Source organism: Leptodactylus fuscus, chromosome 8 (assembly GCF_031893055.1).
Source record: "Leptodactylus fuscus isolate aLepFus1 chromosome 8, aLepFus1.hap2, whole genome shotgun sequence".
Classification (NCBI taxonomy): Eukaryota; Metazoa; Chordata; class Amphibia; order Anura; family Leptodactylidae; genus Leptodactylus; species Leptodactylus fuscus.
In genome coordinates this window covers 76,612,965-76,632,809 of record NC_134272.1, presented here as the reverse complement: position 1 = coordinate 76,632,809, position 19,845 = coordinate 76,612,965, and the positions used below count along the sequence as shown (strand labels likewise).

At 39.8% G+C, this 19,845-nt stretch overlaps 2 protein-coding genes across 5 annotated transcripts in view; both read right to left on the bottom strand.

Moving 5' to 3' along the window:
- Nucleotides 1–5,329, bottom strand: part of LOC142216435 (dipeptidyl peptidase 4-like) — a 47,636-nt gene extending 42,307 nt beyond the window's left edge. The window contains exon 1 of the mRNA XM_075284246.1: nt 5,280–5,329. Within this exon, the coding sequence (XP_075140347.1) occupies nt 5,280–5,322 (43 nt within the window). The 5' untranslated portion in view covers nt 5,323–5,329. The remainder of the gene's footprint in view (nt 1–5,279) is intronic.
- Nucleotides 5,330–9,624: 4,295 nt separating this feature from the next.
- GCG (glucagon) lies at nt 9,625–19,181 on the bottom strand. Of its 4 annotated transcripts, XM_075284248.1 has the most exons (7): nt 19,124–19,181; nt 17,846–17,943; nt 15,809–15,970; nt 13,158–13,292; nt 12,626–12,739; nt 11,931–12,071; nt 9,625–10,191 (listed from the first exon to the last, which is right to left on the bottom strand). In XM_075284248.1, exons 2-7 carry the CDS (start codon nt 17,935–17,937, stop codon nt 10,170–10,172), a joined length of 666 nt encoding a protein of 221 aa, XP_075140349.1. In that variant the 5' UTR covers nt 17,938–17,943; nt 19,124–19,181; the 3' UTR covers nt 9,625–10,169. The 4 variants fall into 4 exon arrangements, with proteins under 4 accessions (XP_075140349.1, XP_075140350.1, XP_075140352.1 ...); XM_075284249.1 differs by lacking the exon at nt 12,626–12,739; XM_075284251.1 differs by lacking the exon at nt 15,809–15,970.
- Nucleotides 19,182–19,845: the final 664 nt, after the last annotated feature.

Sequence of the window (19,845 nt, the reverse complement as noted above, 5' to 3'; positions counted from 1 at the left end):
AGCTCCGGCTCTGGCCCATCTGTGCATTACACGATCAGCTATTCAGTTTTGGCTCACTACCCCACCATTCACCTTTCAGGCCGCAGCTAATTCAGATTTGCAGCCGACCAGTAGTCACCAGCGAGATGGGTAGTGTGTACATTGCTTAATTCTATATCTCCCACCTCACTACTGAATAGGATGGAAAATTTGCAAACCTATTCAGCCAAGCAAGCATCTTAGAGTTGCTTGCTGATCAGACTAATGTTTAAAGGGAATCTGTCAAAAGAAAATTTGATCCTAAACTAATGACAGCACCTTGTAGGCGGCTTCTACATTTTCCAATGATGTCTTTCTTATTCTGCATTGAGGCTCCATTTTCTTGAAAATTTGATTCTTATACGTATGCAAATTATCTGAAAAGGGCTTTAGGGGTGAGTCCTCTACTACGGGGGTGCTCTAGATAGATGGTCCCTTTCTCCAGACAAAGTGTGATAAAGTGGGAGATGTCACTCAAACAATGGGGGGAAAGGGAAAGAGGTGGGCAGTACCGAGGGGCCATTATCTAGAGCGGAGAGCGAAGACCCAGCAGGAGAGGTCACGACCCTAAAGGCCTATTCAGTTAATTTGCATAAGAATAGAATCCTGATTTTCATGTAAATGGAGCTGCAATGCAGAATAAGAAAGGTACCTATGGAAAGTGTCGAAATCTGATCCCAATTTTCCTGCTGACAGACTCCCTTTGAATTCATCGGAGGGTTTGGCAGTTGAGCCAATATTATTTACAACCATATTAGCTGACCAGGCTGTAAAACTATAGTTAATATACTCACCTCCCCGATCCTCCGCCGCTCACAACGTCTCGTGTCCAGGACTCCCACAAGTGTCTGCGTGAACAATTTCTTTAAAATAACAAACCCTTCTACGCTGTGATCAGATGACAATTTCAGGATACCCTGTTCCTCCACCTCCAACTCCTGGCACGTCGTCATGTTCGTTCATAAAGCAGCTGGCAAAGCGTCAAGGGTGGAAACTTAACTTCTGTTTTCCATCTCAACTAACCATCCAGAATATTGTCCATAAAATGTACATAATCCTCTTATTCCACTTGCAATGTTAGTATAATCCGGGGTATAACTACAGGTGGTGCACGGGATGTGCTCACCCCAAAGCCCTCAACAAGACCACTGCAAGGATTTCTATATATTGCACCCACATTGGGTTGGGGGAGGGGGAGGGGTGACAGATATCAGAGTGCAGGGAACGTTAACCGCCTGTTCATGGGATGTGGTCACCAAGTAAACTGACGGAAGGAAGTTGTGCAAACCACAAATTAGGAGGAAAATTAAAAATGTGACAACAAAAATTTGACTCTGACTATGATATATTCGGACAATGTTACATGTACCAGTCTGGAGGAGGTTTGATGCTATCGGATTAATGTGTTCATTGAAGTAGACGAAACCCCGCGCGCTGTAAGGGTAAGTTCACACTGGGTTTTTAGGTCCGTATCAGCCTCAAAATCCTGACCAAAAAGATGGCTCCCATTGAAATCAGTGGGAGCCGGGCAGTTCTTCATGAGCCAGATGCTCCTTCCTCAGGCCGTTTCAGCCCGAAGACACTCCCTCCTCCCAACTAGGCCCATTCATTGGCCCTAAGCTGGAGCGGAGTGCACGACTGGATGCCGGTGCAGTGCACCAGCATTCAGTCGCGGCTACCCGTATTTTGGACCGGAACCTGAGGCGGCCTTACCCCTATAGTAAACGGTGACACGAAGATGTAATGAATGCCATTGTGACATTCAACAGAGTCAAGAAATCCTAAATTTTTGGTCATGGGTTGCCAGATGCAAGCAACTTTGCTCGAAGGGATTTCAATGTAACTTGACTGTAACCCACTCACGTAACATGTCCGCCATTTTTTGTATAAATATCATGTTGTAAACCTTACTCTTGCCTATGACTCAGTATGCCAGGAAATACATCATCATGCTAAAAAACAAAAAAAATAACCATAGAATATATATATATATATATATATATATATATATATATATATTTATTAATACTATTGAATTCTATTTGGTCTGAGCTGAACAGGGAACGCTTCCATTTAGTGTAATGGTTTCTGGCAACATTGGGGTTAAACCTCGAATCCTTCCTTCCCAGCACAGTAAAACACAATGCCACTTGGCCGGACAGCCGATTACGTTATATTTCCAACTCCGCTCCTTTCATGGGCCTAAAGTTTAGAATGAACTTGCAAGTTACAGATTAAATTGAGGACTGAGGTCGGAGTAATGGACAATGAGATCTTATAGTTTAGAAGGTGGAAGGGTCTCGTGGCTGCAGTGCATTTGTTCTGGGGGTGGTGTAAAACTATAAGTCACACTCTCCACCTTACAGCCACCCTTACTCCAGTTCCAGTCCCTGACCAGCTTCATTGTCTCCGTTCTCTGATGTCTAGTCATGTGGTGAGGTCTTCGGCCACATCTGCTGCCACTCACTTATGTATTTTTCTGCAATTTTGGTGTCACAACAGTTTAGCTTTTATTGTGGCTTTTGGTGCAAATTTGCGGGTCAGTCTAATGACACAGGAGCGGACTGATCACGGTTGTGTGCCAGGAAACTAGTGCACGAGCTGAGTAACCGGTCACAGATGTTTTGCACAAGTAGGAATATTGTACAAATTTTGTACTTTTTGGAGTATTTTCCCCCCATGCACGACACATTCCTCATAAGGGGCATGGTGGGACAGGACTATCAGCCTTGGCAAGTTTATCATCACTTAACGCCAGATTTATGCCATAAATGTTCAGTAGAAAGGCGCTAGTATAGATTTATGTTTTGGCACATGGACTCTGCACTGCACCTAAGTTACGAGGAGTCGCTCACATCATATTAACTGCTGCATTGCTGCAAAGTGTGGCCTTAGCCTAAAGCCTCATGCACATGACCATATGTATTGTCGGTGAGCTGTACCACTCATTTCTGTGGCCATATATACACGACTGTGTATTTTCAATGTCTCGGGTATGGGGCCATGAGCCTAGAGGAAATAGATCCTGCCTGTTTTAGGGTATGTTCACACGGCGGAATTTGCATTCCGCGTGTGAACATTCCGCGCGGCTAGCTGCAGCACTGGCATACCGTCACGCCATTACAGTCTGGTTTAGGCACAAAGAATGGGCCTAATCGGGAGGGAGCCTCGCGCTGTAACTGAGTCAGCCACAAGATAGGGCAGCTCGCTTCTTTTTTTCTACTACTAGCTAGCGGAAAAAAGCAGCGAGTGGCTCCCATTGAAGTCAATGGCCGTTTTTGGCAACGGATTTTGAGGTGGATTTTGCTGACAAAAAAAACTCTGTGTGAACAGACCCTTACAGCCCGAGCTCACCGACCTCAGTGAATGGTGCCATGGAGGCACAGGCAGCACACAAATACCATCCATGTGCCATCCATGACCAGGTGACGCATACACGCTTATGTGCACTTTGATATATCCACCTCTGAACAAAACAGTTGTTTTTCGCCGTGGTTTTCAGCTGTGATTTCCAGGCACCTGGCCCCGACTTTCAACCTTTGCGGTTGACATACTTTCACACAGTGCAGTTTTTGGAAAAACATTACTGCAGTTTTTGAGCCAGCACGAAGAAGAAGTAGACATCATTACTTAAGATTTTTTATCCCTTTTGAATTCACTTTGGTTTTGGCTCAAAAAGCTGCGTGACAAAATTGGACAAATACTGAAGACATTTTTAAAAAATTGCTTAAGGCCAGGGCCGAACATGACATAAACGCCGCAGTTTCGCTGCAGCATGTGAGTTATACCTTTACAAACGCTGACGATTTCCGTATAGGTATAATGGAAAACCTCTGCAGACTTTCTGTAAAAAGTGCTGCGGGAAAAACTGCCATGCATTGCTGATGGAGTTTTTCCCGCTGCAGATTTTTCTGAGGCCCGCAACGTGGGGCCTAAGGCTGAGGCCTCATATTGTGAAAATGCAGCTTTTTTGTTGCAGATTTTGCTGCTTGTCTTTGAGCCAAAGCCAAGAGTGGATTAGCCAGAAGGGAAAACTGTAAGAAGTTTCCTATATATTTTCCATTCCTTTTGTAGCCACTTTTGGCTTAGGCTCAAAAAAATGCTGCAAAATCTGCAACAAAAAAAGCGGCTTTCTTGCAAGGCTCAGGCACACATTACAGAAAAGTTGTGCTTTTAGAGCAGATTTTGTTGCAGTCTTAAGTCAAAACCAGGAGTGGATTTGGCAGAAGGGAGAAATATAAGAAGCTCGCTATAGATTTCCCATTACTGTTGTAGCTGGTCCTGGCTGAAAAACCGCTGTAAAATCTGCAACAAAAAAGCAGCATTTCCACAATGTGAAGCCTAAGGCCTGGTTCACATCTGTGTTCGGTAATTTGTTCAGGGAGTCCACAGGTGGACCCCCCCAAATGAGCTACTGAACGCATTGGCAAGTGATGTGCAGTGAAAGCACACAGACCCCATAGACTATAATGGGGTCCGTGTGCTTCCTGTGCAGGAGCCAAGCTACGTCCATCCCTGTATTCCATTGAAAACAATCAGAGGCAGATTTGAGGGTAGGATCCACTGCCATGTGGCCCCATTCCTACGTGTGTAGATACCCTTATACTTCCCCATGAATTCTGTACATTTTACACGTATAAAAATAAAATAAAATGTAGTTAGCCATTGAGTTCAATGGCATGTTAGTATAACGCGCGTCTTTTTGCGTGCACGCGTTATACGAAAATGCCATTGAACTCAATGGCTAACTACATTTTATTTTATTTTTACACGTGTAAAATGTACAGAATACACAGCGCGTAGACAGTATACACAGAGCGTAAACTCCATGTGAAGGGGCCCTAATGAACCTTTATTCTGGATGTAGCTAGAGGGGAGCGCACAGGTAGCAGGCACGCCTGGGCCCTGACATCCGGGACCCAAAGATGGCTCTGCCCCATAAGAAAACTATAAATGACACACAGCAACTATGAGATCGAGTTAGTGATTTTGCAATGGGGCTTATAAGTCTATAGATATTCACACACCGTGGGTTAATCCCATCCACATCACAGGGCTGGTACATATGACAGGCTAGACCTGTTATTTGGGCTTCTATCCAATGCAAGTTGCGACAAACAAAAAAAAGTCTTTCCTGAGTTTGCTTCAGGTCCCGACATTGTGCAACATAAGCAGAGTCCTGACCTAGAAGCATCAGTATAAACACAGACTAATACAAGGAAACCAGCTCAATACCCCTGGAGTTTTCTGGGTTCACTCACCATACTCGCCAAGGGGATCTCTGTTGAGTGGAGTATAAGCCATTCTGACCCAAAATTTGGAGCTAAACCAGCTCTGCCGCAGACTCCGTTGGGAACATGCTGAAATGAGAGCAATGATTGATTCAGACAGCACCTGTTGCAAGGTTCAGCCCAACTCCTCAAACCTGTTCTGCTGCTTAGAACATGGCAGTCTTCAGGCTTTTCCTTGTTTGGGTTCTGGCTCATAGTCAGTATTGCGGCCACCAATGAAGAGAAGCCAATGCTAGTGTGTAACTTAGTGAATAAACCTACCTAAAGGTGGTGCCATATGTTGTACTTGGAGGCGACTATACCTGTAACCAGCCCCCCGGGCCGCCGAACTTGTTGCAGCTCTGCTGCGCCAAGGACCCCATGCGGCAGTATCCTGAGGGGGGTGGACATAGGGATTTGTTCCACAAAACATATACCTAAAAAAAAAAATACACGTGCTTGTACAAAAAAAAAAGTACTGTCTTTGGCCTCACGTTGCAGAAAAGCTGCTTTTTATGTTGCAGGTTTTGTTGCGTTTTTTGAGCCAAAGCCAGGAGTGGATACAGAAGGAATGGGAAATATATAGCTTATACATCGCTTATAATTAGAGATGAGCCGATCCGAACAGCACGCTCCATAGAAATGAATGGAAGCACCTGGTACTTCCGCTTTGACGGCGGCCGGCCGCTTAACCCCCCGCGTGCCGGCTACGTCCATTCATTTCTATGCAAGCTTGCTGTTCGGATCGGCTGATCCGAACAGTACTCGCTCATCTCTACTTATAATCCTTTCTGCTCAATCCACTCTTTGCTTTGGCTCCAGAAACCCGAATGGAATACCAAACGCATTGACAAGCGGTGAGCAATGAAAGCACACGGACACCATAGACTGTAATGAGGTCTGTGTGTTTTCCGCGTGGTGTCCGCACCAGTCCTGCAGAGAGAAAAGTACTTTAAGAACTACTTTCCTCTCCGCTGCCACAGGGCCCAGGACATTAGAGGGCTTGTCGGGCCCCTGATGCTTTTTTAAAAAAAAATTTTTTAATAGGCCATTACCTGCCAAAGTAACCCCAAGCAGGTCACGGGCGCTCTTTACTTGTTGATCCTCGCTCTTGCTCATGGCAGCTGTGAGAAGGAGCAGGGGCTCGGTAAGTGAGGCCACAGGCCCACATACCCTAACAAAGACTGCTATCATTATATTCTGGGCTCTTTTCACATGGTCAAGTATAATCATCAGAGGGCCAGGGGAGTTGAGGGAACATAAAAACACTGTTACTTACCTCTTCTGCGCTCTGTGACGTCCCAGACGTCACGTGGGCCAAGCCAGCATCATTATGCATTGCGATGCAAGCCTGTTTCACGTGACATCTGTACCAACATTGAAGAGGGCAGAAAGTAGCGGGGAGTGCACTGGAGCCCAGGAGAGGTAAGTAACAGTGTTTTTTTTCTGCTAGTATCCTCCCCTGGGTCTCCAATCATACCCTGGGGTCTGGGTGGTCCACTATGGGGCATAATACTGTGTTTAGGGGCCACTATGGGGCATAATACTGTGTGCAGGGGCCACTATGGGGAATAATACTGTGTGCTGAGGCCACTATGGGTCATAATAGCGTGTGCAGGGGCCACTATGGGGAATAATAGGTTGTGTGCAGGGGCCATGACATTATACTTTGTGGAGGTAAATGGGGTGTTATGCTGTGTGGTGGCCAGGAAAGGGGGTGTTATGCCATGGGGGGGCACTAAGTCAAAAGTTTGCTGGGGGGCCCAGTCTTTGCTAGTTACGCCAATGAACAGGACAGCATCTCTCTGAGTTTGGATGCCCCCCCCCCCCCTTCATTACTACGTCATCTGTTATATGAATATCACATGTTATGTTCTGAATAATCCTGACACGACCAGGGAAAGTTTACTCAGTATTTCTACGCTGCCGCGATGACCGTCGTGAACTGCTTCACCCTTTGTGGAAAGAATGTAACAATCATGAGCCATCAGCATATGACCCAGAAAACTCAGCTTGTTACGTTGGCAACTTATAAAGATGTGTCCCTTGGGTGCCGTGTGCTGTGGGGTGGACTATAAATGTCAAGTAGGGACAGAACAAAGATAGAAAATAACTTGTGCTGTGCGCCGATGGTTAGTACTGATAACTTTTAGGATGGGAAAAGCTCTCTGGATACTCAGCCTATAAATAAAGCTCCAATGCAACCCCCCCACCAAGTGGCATTTATATCAGCGATGTCTTCTTATGGGGCAGAGGAACCATTGGCACTGTCACCCACCAAGGACCAGATGGGACTGCTCTCCTCCTATACAATGCAGGGGAGAAAATCCAGGACCGGGAAGTCAAAGAATCAGAAACAAAAGAAACAAAGACATGAGGAGATTATCAAGTTAATGTCTGTAGCTGGATCCTGTTCCTATTCTCACCAGGATGTCGATTTTATCAATTCAATGGCCATTAACTGTGTAGTGTCAAGTTAACTATATGTTGTTAAAGCAGACAGGCACACATAGAAGTATCTACAGTACTGTGCAAAAAAAATAGGCTGCTGTGTAAAAAAAATTATTCCCCATATTAGTCCAGGTCCGTCTTGTCTTTACAGGATCCGGAGACGGATTCAGTCACCACTGACCAGAGATGCATTACTTGTTTAATAAATTGTATGAGGATATATTATAGAGCTGATCCCTGCAATCCTGCGGATAGTGACTCTTTTCTGGACTCTGTGGCTTTACCTACACTCTCGTAGGACCTTCCTGGACTGAAAGAAGGTCCTTCAGGTAATTACTGTTACATCCAATGGTAAATCAACGGGCCCAGGTGGTTACTCCTCCAAATATTAGTTGGTCCCTTTCCTCACTCATTTGTGTAATACTATATTTGGAGGGGAGATTCACAGATTTGCTGAGTCCCGGATGGCAGTATTGCCAAAGCCAGATAAAGAACCTTTGTTGGTCCAATCCTAAGGGCCGATATCATTGCTTAATCTCGATTATAAGCCTCTGGCAAATATCTTGGTCAACAATTTGCAAACCATCTTCCCACTTTTTTGAGCGAGGTGCAGGCGGGTTTTACATTGGTGTATTAAAAAAAGCATTTTATAAAGTGGCACGGCCCTTTTCAATTGACTTTTATGTGGTTTTGGGAATGGATTCACGAGTTAGATACATGAGGCTGCCACTAGTGTCATGGGGAATGGATGGTCATCCCCAGTAATGGATCTCTTTAGAGGCCCTAGGCCGGTTGTCCTCTGTTGCCCTCCATATATCGACTTCTCTGACACTTACAAAATCACTGTTCTTTGGAATATTCTATTTATGCTAAACATTTAAGTAATAGCGCCTCCCTGTGTGTGACTGTACCATTACAGTTTGGATTGAGACATTTTTGGGTATGTTCACCTTTTGGAGTTTGTTTCTGGTTTTGAGGTGGTGTGAGACAATTTCTTGACTATGGCCATCTATCTGGGGCTAGTCATCAAGTGAAAGCCAGAAAACGGAGAGGAATCTGAACGGGCCCTAAATGTGATAGTAACAGCTATGATCCTGCACCAATGTGTTTGCAGTTGTGTTTAGTAAAGTTAAACAATCTAGTCTTCTAAAAGAGGAACTACTTGTGCGACACCACCCTACAAATGGAATAGTCATCAGGACTCTATGGGTGAGGACAGTGGTGGAGTAAGCCAAGAAGAACCAAGTAATGTGATAAAAGAACTCTGTCCCAGACAAAAGTTCAGGAGGGATCTTTGCAAGTGTTGGAGGAGAGAGTCCAGGGGCAGAGGTTTTGGTCTCTTCATTGGAGGAGTGGAGAAGAAAGGTCAAGACAGCAGCAGAGTAGAAGACCATTGTTTGTCGATAGAGGATAAGGAAGTTGAATGCAGTAAAACAGGCATCAATAGTTGGACCCAGTGACGGAATATGGGTTTATCAACAGAAAAAAGTTGAGATGACAAGATGTTGTACACTGGACTGCCTTGAAACCCAAGAGGGGCTTCATCTTAATCTGTCGGGTGAACCAAAACAGACTTGAATAACCCGTGTGATGGGATACGAAGGAGCTCCTGTACAAGGGATCGACTCAACTCTTGGAACATGGATGGCTGATGTCATTACTGGAAATCTCATTTGTTGTAGAGTTTTTTGCTGTGATTTTTTTGGAGCCAAAGCCAAGAGTGGTTGCAAAATGACTGGGAAATCTATAAGAACCTTCTTAGACTTCTCCCTTCTGCCCCTGACTGCAGAAAATTTTGCAACACAAATACCATTTTTTTTCCCCAACGTGTGTCCTCAGTTGTTTGCAGAGAATTACAAATCCATAAACAATAAGATGACGCTTGAAAAACTTTATTTAAGGCTGCTAGTTAATATCTCAGAAGCTTTATCACTTCCGTAATAAACATTTCCAACAGGGTAACCCTTTCCTGACACGATTGGAGTAAGTTCTATGTACAGTTTATCTTCATAGAAAAATAAGTTATATCTTTTTTCATTTAAACAAGTTATATTTTTTCAGAACTATATATTTTTTTTGGTTTTTTCATCTTTTTTTTTTTTTCTTGAAATAATTGGACACGAAAATGGCACTTTTGGATTTAAGCCCTGACAGTTCTGGAAGGACAGCCAAAGCATCTGTGCTTAGTACAATACTAGTCCAGCCATTGCTGAAAGTGTTAAACCTTTTATGGTTGACGTGTATTTTTTTTAGTAGAATCTGCTCAAAGTGTCATTCCCCAACAAGAAAACACTATTGTAAGTTTCATTGACTTTGCATGCAAAGCTATACTGTATGGCTTTATGATACACCTGCTTCAATTTACACAACACAAATTCATCATTTTCAAGTGACGGCCGGGCGGTTCCTTGTTGAAGATCTTCAGTTTTCCTATTGTTCATCCAGCAAATCCCTTAAAGACAAAGAAAGAGGGGTCATGATGAACAATTCCTCTAAAATCTCCAGATTTTCTATTCATTCTGTAGTTTGTTCGCACGAACCGTCATGGCTCCAATTTTTTGGTGAGAGATGTGATAAATGTTCACGGGCCATCCAGCGAAACCCATTTTTTTCAAAAAAGTGATGAGCAAGACATAAAATGACATAAAATGAAGAATGTGGTGCATCTTTGGTACAAGAAAGGACCATAGGCCAAAGATGCCCCACATTAACACCCATCTTTGCCAGAAAATGGGTGGAGATGGGTTAATAAAGTCAACCCTTTGAATCCAATGGAGCTACTGCTTTGAAATTTGGTTTAGTCCGTTTTAATGCATTGTGATAAAATCGGACTTGCCCTATTTTTGTCTCTTGATGGATCCATAAAAACATCTACCCCTTGGATGGACCACTTCATCCATTTTTATGGTTAGTTGGGTGCATGTAGCCTAACAGAGGAACTTCCGAATTGTAGAAAGGAGAAGAAATGGTCCAGAAATATTTATTTTAATACCGGCAGGACAAGGCCAGAGTTCTCCTTTAAACAATCCAGTAAGTGACTGATACAATTATATGATTCCTAGGAACAGATATTGTGTAAGACAACCCCTTGTTGCTACAATAATGTCATTGGCTCCCGTTATGTTCTTTGCACTATGCTGTGCCATATAAAGGTCACACAAGTGACATTGTGTTATCACATAAGTACATAAGTACAATAATACTAGGAATATTTGCTGAATAGTCTATACCTGTAATCTCTACAAATATAGCAAAATATGTTCTTATCGAAATGGATATCAGATATGTTGGTGGGTTCAGATATAGCAGTAGCATCCAGTCAGTGGAGAATAAGGAGGTCCAAAGACATCTCTGCCACATGAGAAGACATCTCTATTATAACTACAGGGGCAGAACATCCCAAAGAACTACAGGAAACTTTGTTTCCAAAAAGAGTTCTCTTAGTAGACAAATTAAATCTTACATTTTTGGCTTTGTAGATGGAAGTACATCTGGTTCTTAAAATGGTGACTCTTGTTGTGTGACTGAAGATCACCATGTTGCCCTGGGTGTCCATCATTCAGGTTAATGAATAGAGTCTTAATGTGACCTGAGGGTGGTGCGACTGTTGCAAAATAGTTGAGCATTTCAACCTTTGCGACCAGAAGTCATGGTCCTGCCACCCTTGGGGTCGCAATGCTACACAATTTATTAACATGAGTGAAAGAGTCTAAAGGCAAAATAGTGTTCTTTGGTGGCACAATGGTCGTCGAGGCCAAACTTGACATTTACCCCTAACCTAAAGGTCAGGAACAGCCCAGTGGGTCAAATATTATCATACAAGATATGTAATAAACAGGGACTGAACACTATCATGAAAACAGAGTTGACCAACCCCAGTTCTACAAGCCAATGGAGTGGTGGCTGTACATGTACATTTCTCATCCATTGGTCTAAACCCTGATATAGCTGAATCTTGAAATCTAAAAACTGAGGCTGCTTTTTCCACATGTATGTCAAAATAGTCATTTTTCCATTGCAAGAAATGGGGTTCTAGTCAATTTTAAAGAAATAGACAGAGTATGATCAGTTGTCTTGACCAATTTTTTATCAAACACAAAGTTAAAAAGTTGAACTTATTATTTTTTTATGTTAATTATAGAGTAAATAATGTTACAATGTGGATTCTGTATAATTGTCTCCATGAGTTACCTTTCCTTAACTGGGGTGTTGATGATCCAATCCAAAAACTCTTGAGCAGCCTTAATATCAAGGGCTTTGTTGAAGTCACTAGTAAAACTGCCATCGGCGTGTCTTCTGTCCATGTCATCTGCATCAGAAACGTCTGCGAAACTAAAAATAGAAATAAACGCGTCATCAAAAAGCCATTAAAATAATCAAAAACAGCAAAATCATAGAATACATTGCCAAATACTCATCAGGATAATAATTTACAGACTGTAACGGAACAAAAATACAAGTTTCTTCGGGCTAAGTCTACATTCTTAAATATATAGATAAAGATCCCCAGAAATAAGTTTGTTGTTTGTTTCTTAAAGGGGGCACCTACTGTAATGTCTGTCATATGTAAAAAAAAATTTAATTCATGTTACTGCATATAATTCCAAGTCTTGGAAAACGAACCAACTTTTTGAAATACTATTTTCGCGTTCCTTCCTTTACTTTCTTTTACCATACCTTTATCTATATCTGGGGGTTAAGCTAATCTTGCTCCAATAACGATAACTTGTAATATTGTCCTATATTTTTGGCTATAATCTATTTGTCCATTCCTCTTTTTATCTTTAAAGCATACAGATAAAAGTAATGATATAATGCTAGTAAGCCATCATTCATGTAAAGTATTCTGTGTATATTACGTGAAAAAAAAAATCTTAAATTCTTACTTTCTCTTTGGTCTTCCTTTAATTAACCAATCAACAAATTCTTTGGCTGCTTTTTCTTCCAAAAAGCTGGTCATATCACTAGTGAAAGTTCCCTCTGCGTGCCTTGAGAGTCTCCTGGACAATAAAAAATGCCTTTAATTTGGAAAATATTTGAAAAATTTCAATGTAGCAACTTTTTTAAAATGTAATTTTTTGGGGGCTGAGGAATTACGATTGTTAAAAAAACAGTAAAGATAGGCATAAAGGGAATTTCTTTTGGACTATGTATTCTATATCTATGTTTCCACCCAGAAGCTTATGTGAAGTTTGGCCCTCCTTGTATAGATATTTGAAACACTAAGAAATAATTGGATTTAAGGAAGGAGGCAATAAATTAATATACTATTTATTATAAAGAAACTTGTATTTTAGGGTCCAGAATTTAGAAAAATGAAAAGTGGAAATGAAAATTTTCATGGGTTCTAAGTAGCCGACTGGAAATTGAAATTGAAAGAAATCTTAATGAGTCATGGACGCTGAATATTATTCTTACTGTTTCTTTGGTTTTCCTTTTATCAACCAATCAATAAATTCTTTGGCTGCCTTTTCTTCCAAGAATTGGGTTACGTCATTGGTATAGGTTCCTTCCGCATGCCTTTCAAACTGAACATTACGTCTTGACAATCCTCTACAAAACCAAATGGAAGAGTGAAAGTTTTACTACTCGCCTAGGATGGTCAACAAAAAACACTCAACACAATATATTAAAGAGAGATTTCTCAAAAAAACATGTAATAATAAGAGCTTAGTTCCGAAGCCTAAATGTATATACCATAGGGTGATAAGAACCTGTGCAGATGTCTCCTCTCCAAAGTTAGTAATGGATTGGAGAGTAAGCCCTACAAAAATGTTCCAGAGATAGGACAAATAGAAGTCTCAGGTTATACTAACTAGTAGCAGAAGAAGACCTTATTCTAATCTTCAGTATGGACCCTATCACCTTCATGTACGTCCCTGATCCAGGTCATAGAACTATCGAGAGTCAAGTTTTATAGACAGTCCTTTGCTTAAACTGAAGATCCCAGATTTACCAAGTTAGGCAAAAGGCAACAAATACAAATTCAGGTTATAAAGCCAAGACTTCAATCCAACTGGTGGGGTAACACCTATAGAACTTCCACTCTTAACCCTCCCTCAAAGATACTTGGTGTAAGAACACGTATAGTATTTTTAACTCTATAGTCGTCTAGACACATTTGTTGACTGCTTTGATTGTTCCTAGACCAAGAATCCACAGTCAGGTTGAGACTAGTAGACTATTCATACTTTAAAGGTCTTCTGGTGAACCCATAGCCAAGTTCCATGGACTATCAAAGTTCTAGTGAACGAACTCTGGTCTTTTTGGTCCAGCATGGTCCATGCAGAAGAGTGGCACTATCTTTGGAAAAAAGACCACAAACAACTCTTTAAATAATATGTATTTGATGTGATGAGATAGTACTGGGTATAGTCAATGGCTCATAAATGACTGGATCTATCTGGCAGGACTGTTCTAAAGGATGGTCATCACATGCTTCGTACTGGAAGGATATCGCAAGTTTTATGAACTTTACACATCCCATAAACATTACCAGCTTCTCTCTCATTCCAGATGCCATAAACTAGTTATATTAGCAGGTAATTATAGTGATTAAGGTTTGTTGATAACTAACCAAGTGCTTGGATTGTGCAAAAGGGAAATGTAGCATCTCATTCTTTAAAGGTTACTCTTACATTCTCTCATAGGTTGAAGTCATCCATAAATAAATTTTGAAAATTTGTGGTTTATTCTTTACTTGTTAGATTAAATTTTTTTCAGAAAAACTATATTTTCAAGGGGTGATTTCTACTGTACCACAGGGTATACTTACTTACCATAATGGGCAATATCAACTGCAGCCTAAAAGAGACCAACTAAGCAATTGTTCCAGAAAGAAAAAAACTTTGTAGTTAAAGGGGTTTCCCATAAACATAACCAGATATAAATCTGTAGACAATTAAGAGGAAATATTTTTGCAAATATAAGTAATCAAAATTTATGCAGAGTTTTGTCCACAATAAGAAATCATGGCTGAGTTACAAAGTAGATGAGGTTGGATGAAGACATCAGTCCATCAAGTCCAACCTTTAACCCTACAATCCCCTACAGTGTTGATCCAGGGGAAGGCAAAAAAACCCCAAGAGGTTCGTGCCAATTGCCCCATTACAGGGGAAAAAATCGTTCACGACTCCAATCTGGCAGTCAGTATAAAAACCCTGGATCAACGTGTCCTTAAAATCTAGAATCGATTGACAAGTTCTAGACCACAGAAAGTTCCCACATACATAGTCATATCCTATGAAAACACGTCAAGACAACAGATGGCACTACCAAGATGGTTAGAGAAAATCGATAAAACTCTGCAAAATTTCAAATTATTGATATTTGCAAAAATGTTTAATCTTCAATTGTCTGAAAATTTAAATACAACATAATTTGCCTAAACTATAACTTTTAATTGCCATTAATAAAATGACAAATGGTGCATGTAGTGAGTTTAAAGCCCAGTTACTCCCAGTCTATCTCAGTCTCAATATCTGAGGCATTTATATTGTGGTATCACCTTGGCTCACACCAGAACCTCAATCTCACCAGAGTCTCAATCTTTCTCTTCCCCCAAATTTAAATGCTTATGGAAACCCACTTTAAGATTACTATTGCTGATAGATTTTAGGACTCAACAGATTCAATGCTAGTAGAATGGATTGAAAATCTTACCACCGAAATATCGTGTACATATGTGGCCCCTCCTTACCTTTCCTCTTAGTTCAAGGTATCTCAAAATGACCATCTTTGAAAAAAAACAACTTTTGCATTACTCAAATTTCTTTGATTTCACTCATCTCGGGGTATCTCAATTGAAGAAGGAAGGTAAGGAAGGACAAGCTGAGATATCTTCAGTGTATCATGACATTGTACGTAACACCACAAAAACTACTGTTTACAAAGGACAAATAATCAAACAAGAAGACACAGTTGGGGTTTCTGGACATTGATGGTGAGGTTGAGTGGACAAACAGGACTGACGAAGAGTGGCAAAAACATACAAAACTACTCAAGGGTACGGACTCGTATTTGGGTTATCTAAAACAAAGGGTAAACTACGTGGACTCCGGATTTCTTACCCGCTCCTTTTTGAGTTCATTAACCACTGGACAAAGTCTTGAGCCCGCCTGGAGTCTAGGTACTTGCTGTAATCACTAGTAAATGTGCCTTGTGAGTGACGTTTAACTTCATTGTGGTGATCTGAATCATCTAGTGCTTCAGTCCTTGCAGCTTTGACTGATCTGCGTATACAATTTTTTAATTTGCGATGTAAGTATCTATCAAAAACCTGTGGGGGGGAGGGGGGTACTGCGCTGAGGTCTACACCTGTATGCCATACTGAACACCTTGTGATATTTCACGGGCAAAAACCAAAATATAAAGGAGTCGTTTGGTTATGTGGTCATTCCTTGGATGCCTTTGTTGGTAGAACCTGGTGCTTGGACTTGCGTGAAGTTACTTTTAGGTCCTGTATAAAGTGTTAGTTACTTTTTTAATATATGTTATGGGTTATGGGTTTTTTTATATAAAAATGGAGGCGTGAATAAAAGTGTTGGTCAGTAACATGAGCAGTCTTATAAAGTTGTCAGCCCTGCCCTTGTGTGGTACCTTCATTCAGGTAGACCAATGAGCTACCAATCCTCTCCTAACTCCTAAGACTACAGGTTGTAGAAGAAAACACAAAGGAAAAAAATTTCCAATAAATTAGTTTACATATTATACTTAGAATAATTTTTGTTACAAATATTATGAATATGTATATTAATATTCCATGAGCTGTTCTTACTTGATAGGCAGGAGGAAAATATATTTTAGATGCTTTTTATATTCGGGAAAAGAGCTAATTTTTGGGATGTTAAACGGACGTTACCACTGTCCTTATAGATTCCCGTTATACAGGTCTAACGTTCCCGACTATTGCTACCATGCTGCAGTGATCTACAGAATTCTCAGAAATGCTTTGTCTACAGGGGCGAAGAACATGTGGTTTACATGACTTCATCTGTTCAGAACATTCAGTATAGGAATAGGACATGGTACACATGTTTTTTCCATTAAACAGATAATCTGACCTATGGGATTTTTTTTCTTCCTAATTCTCTCCATTCCACTATCCATTGAGATAATACTAAAACCCCCAATTTATGGTTCTTTGTCACTTTTCACAACAAATCTGACCTCATTGTCTTTGATGAGATCAACTATGAAAAAATTGTCCATGATTGAAAGGGTCTTCTGGACACCAGGTGGAGTTTTCTTTATACTGATGACCTATCCATAGTTGGGGGTCCAACATATGAACTCTACATTGATCAAGGGCAAAGCAATCCAATGCAGGCAATGAAACCAGAAGTCATAGGTGCATAGATGCAATACCCCAACGTAACACCTATAGAGTAGGATGATGCAGCTCATGGGGATAGGTCATCAGTGTTAAAAAAAAAACACCTAAGGGGCTAAAAACCCCTTTAAAAGAGGATTGTTGTAGTTGTAAGCAATACCCTAACTTTATATCGGTAATGTTTGACATTTAGGATATCAGACTCCAACATTTCACAGAACACAAAATTTCTTGGTATTAGTAAAAAAATTTTTTTACCAAGAGAGTGTCCATCATTAAAGTAAATTTGTGAAGAAGCAGCTCTGATCAGTTCTGAGAATTATTGGGTGTACCAGAAGACCCTGTAAGTGACACAAATCTCACTTTTTTCTTATGACAACCCATCCTAGCATAGAAATTTTTTTAAAAACCTTAATAAGCTTAACAAAAAATGGGGAAAGTTATGCTAAGGTCTCTTAAAATTCTAATATAGCGTAATGGAAATAATGTAGACTACATCTCACACTTCATAAAGGAATTCAGAAGCAGAGAGTGGAAACCTTGGAAAGAGTCCGCACAGTATGAAGAGTCTACCATTAGGAGTTCTGAAGATTTACAGTTAGATTTACTTCAAAACATTGAATTGTTTCAAAAATCTTATCAATCCCATAACTTTTTGTAATGGAATGAATAAGTCGGTTCATTTTCTATGAAGGTGTTGTCTATTATTCATGTGTATTTCCATATATAAGACGTTTTAAGAGAATTCCTTTTCTAGTACAGTCTTAGCACTTACCTGGATTTGCCTTCTGTTTCCTGGATTGGACTTTGGAAACTTCCTTGAAGTAACATGAAAAGGAGCCCCAACATATAGTAAACGCTTTTCATGATTTTCTGGAAAAGATGTAGAATGTTATTTATTTCATTTTTTTTTTTACAACAATTGACTTTTTTTTAATTTGTAATTTTTAAAATATTTGTATAATTCGAATTATCTTTAGCCGAGTAGGAAATAAAAATTGTATAGAAAAATGTAATATTTTTTACGTGATTTTCTAAATGCTGAAGTAATAGACTCGATTGGGAAGGCAGAAACAAAATTAGAATTTCATTACGCTCTTAAAACATTTATTGTAAATTCTAATATTTTTTTATTAGCTAAAACTGTACAAACAACATTTATAAAAAAAATGTAAAAAAACAAAAAATATATAAAAATAAAACGATTATCAATTTATTATAATATTCTTTTTTTTACTTGTACAGAGGGCCCACACGGTGGCTCAGTGGTTAGCACTGCAGCCCTGCAGCGCTGGAGTCCTGGGTTCAAATCCCACCAAGGGCAAAAAACTATCTGCAAGGAGTTTGGTATGTTGTCCCTGTGTTTGCATGGATTTCCATCCCATATTCCAAAGACATACTGATAGGGGCCCCTGTGAGCCCCTGTAATAAAATGAGTATTATAAATACAAAATAATAATAAAAATTAATAATGTGGGGCTCACAATCTACATAAAAAAGAAAGAAATTTATTGATAGAAGGTGATTAAAAGTAAGCATAAGTATTTATATATATTTTATTTTTTATTTTATTCCATTTAAGTGAAACTTTATAGGTTTATAGTCTTAGTTTAATTTAAGGTTGTACTTGGAAATATCCTGATTTAATTATAAGTAGAATTGATGTAAAGTGAGTCCATTTTAAAACCAACATTATTGAAGTAAATTAAAAAAAAATCCAAAATAAAAAAGTATAAAACATAAAAAATAACTAACGTAAAATAGGTTTTACGGTTTAAATCCATATATATATATATATATATATATATATATATATATATATATATATATATATATATTAGTAGTTTGGTAAATTTTGGAAAATAGGAAAAAAAATATATATAAAAATATCTGTAAAGTCAATATGTAATAAAATGAGTATTATAAAAAATAAATATAAAATAATAAAAAAATATTATAAAATAATAATAATATAGAATATAGCACTATCCAAATAACATATTTCAGTACACCCCTTGCTTTGCTTTACCTTCTAGTAAGGCATGGTACTTACTGCGATGTGTATGTCTGAAGATGGACCAAGTGCTGCTCTCACCAAAGCAACTTTCAGGTCTTTTGTGCTGCTGCTTCCCACTGCTTGCACCACATTTTATACTCTTTTCGGCTTCATTGAGCATAGTGAGGACGCATTATCTGCATTAGTTGTGACACAGATGATTATGTGATTGCCGATGCTTTTGTATGACTGACTGCCTTTTGTTTAATTTACACATTAGAGACGGCTGGCGAATCCTCGCACATGTACAAGTGCTTCCTTCTCAGTGCAGGTATAATGCAATGTCCGATGAGGATTAGATGAACCCGTCCTGATTCACTTATCTTCTCTTCTCTATCATACAGATGGAAATACACTTTGCAGTTTTCTTCAATTCTCCCCATTTACAAACTGGTTTTCAATGATTCGCTCTCGTTTCTTTAACGTGATTAAAACATTTTATATCATTGAATAGTCAACGTTTTCATTTTTAATATCTTATCTCTATGCAAATATATCATTGCCTTAAGGCCAAGGCTCCACGTAGGAAATCGCTGCAGAAAAGTCTGCAGCAGAAATACGTTGTGGACTTTCTGCCTCAATTGCGGCATAGGTATTCACATGCTGTGATTTACAAAAACAGGGGCGTTTTTGAAATTGCAATTTTTTTTAGCAATGTGTAAATAGGAATAGCCATCCACTTTACAGCGTTTTTTTGACCATGGCCATGTGGGATGCTG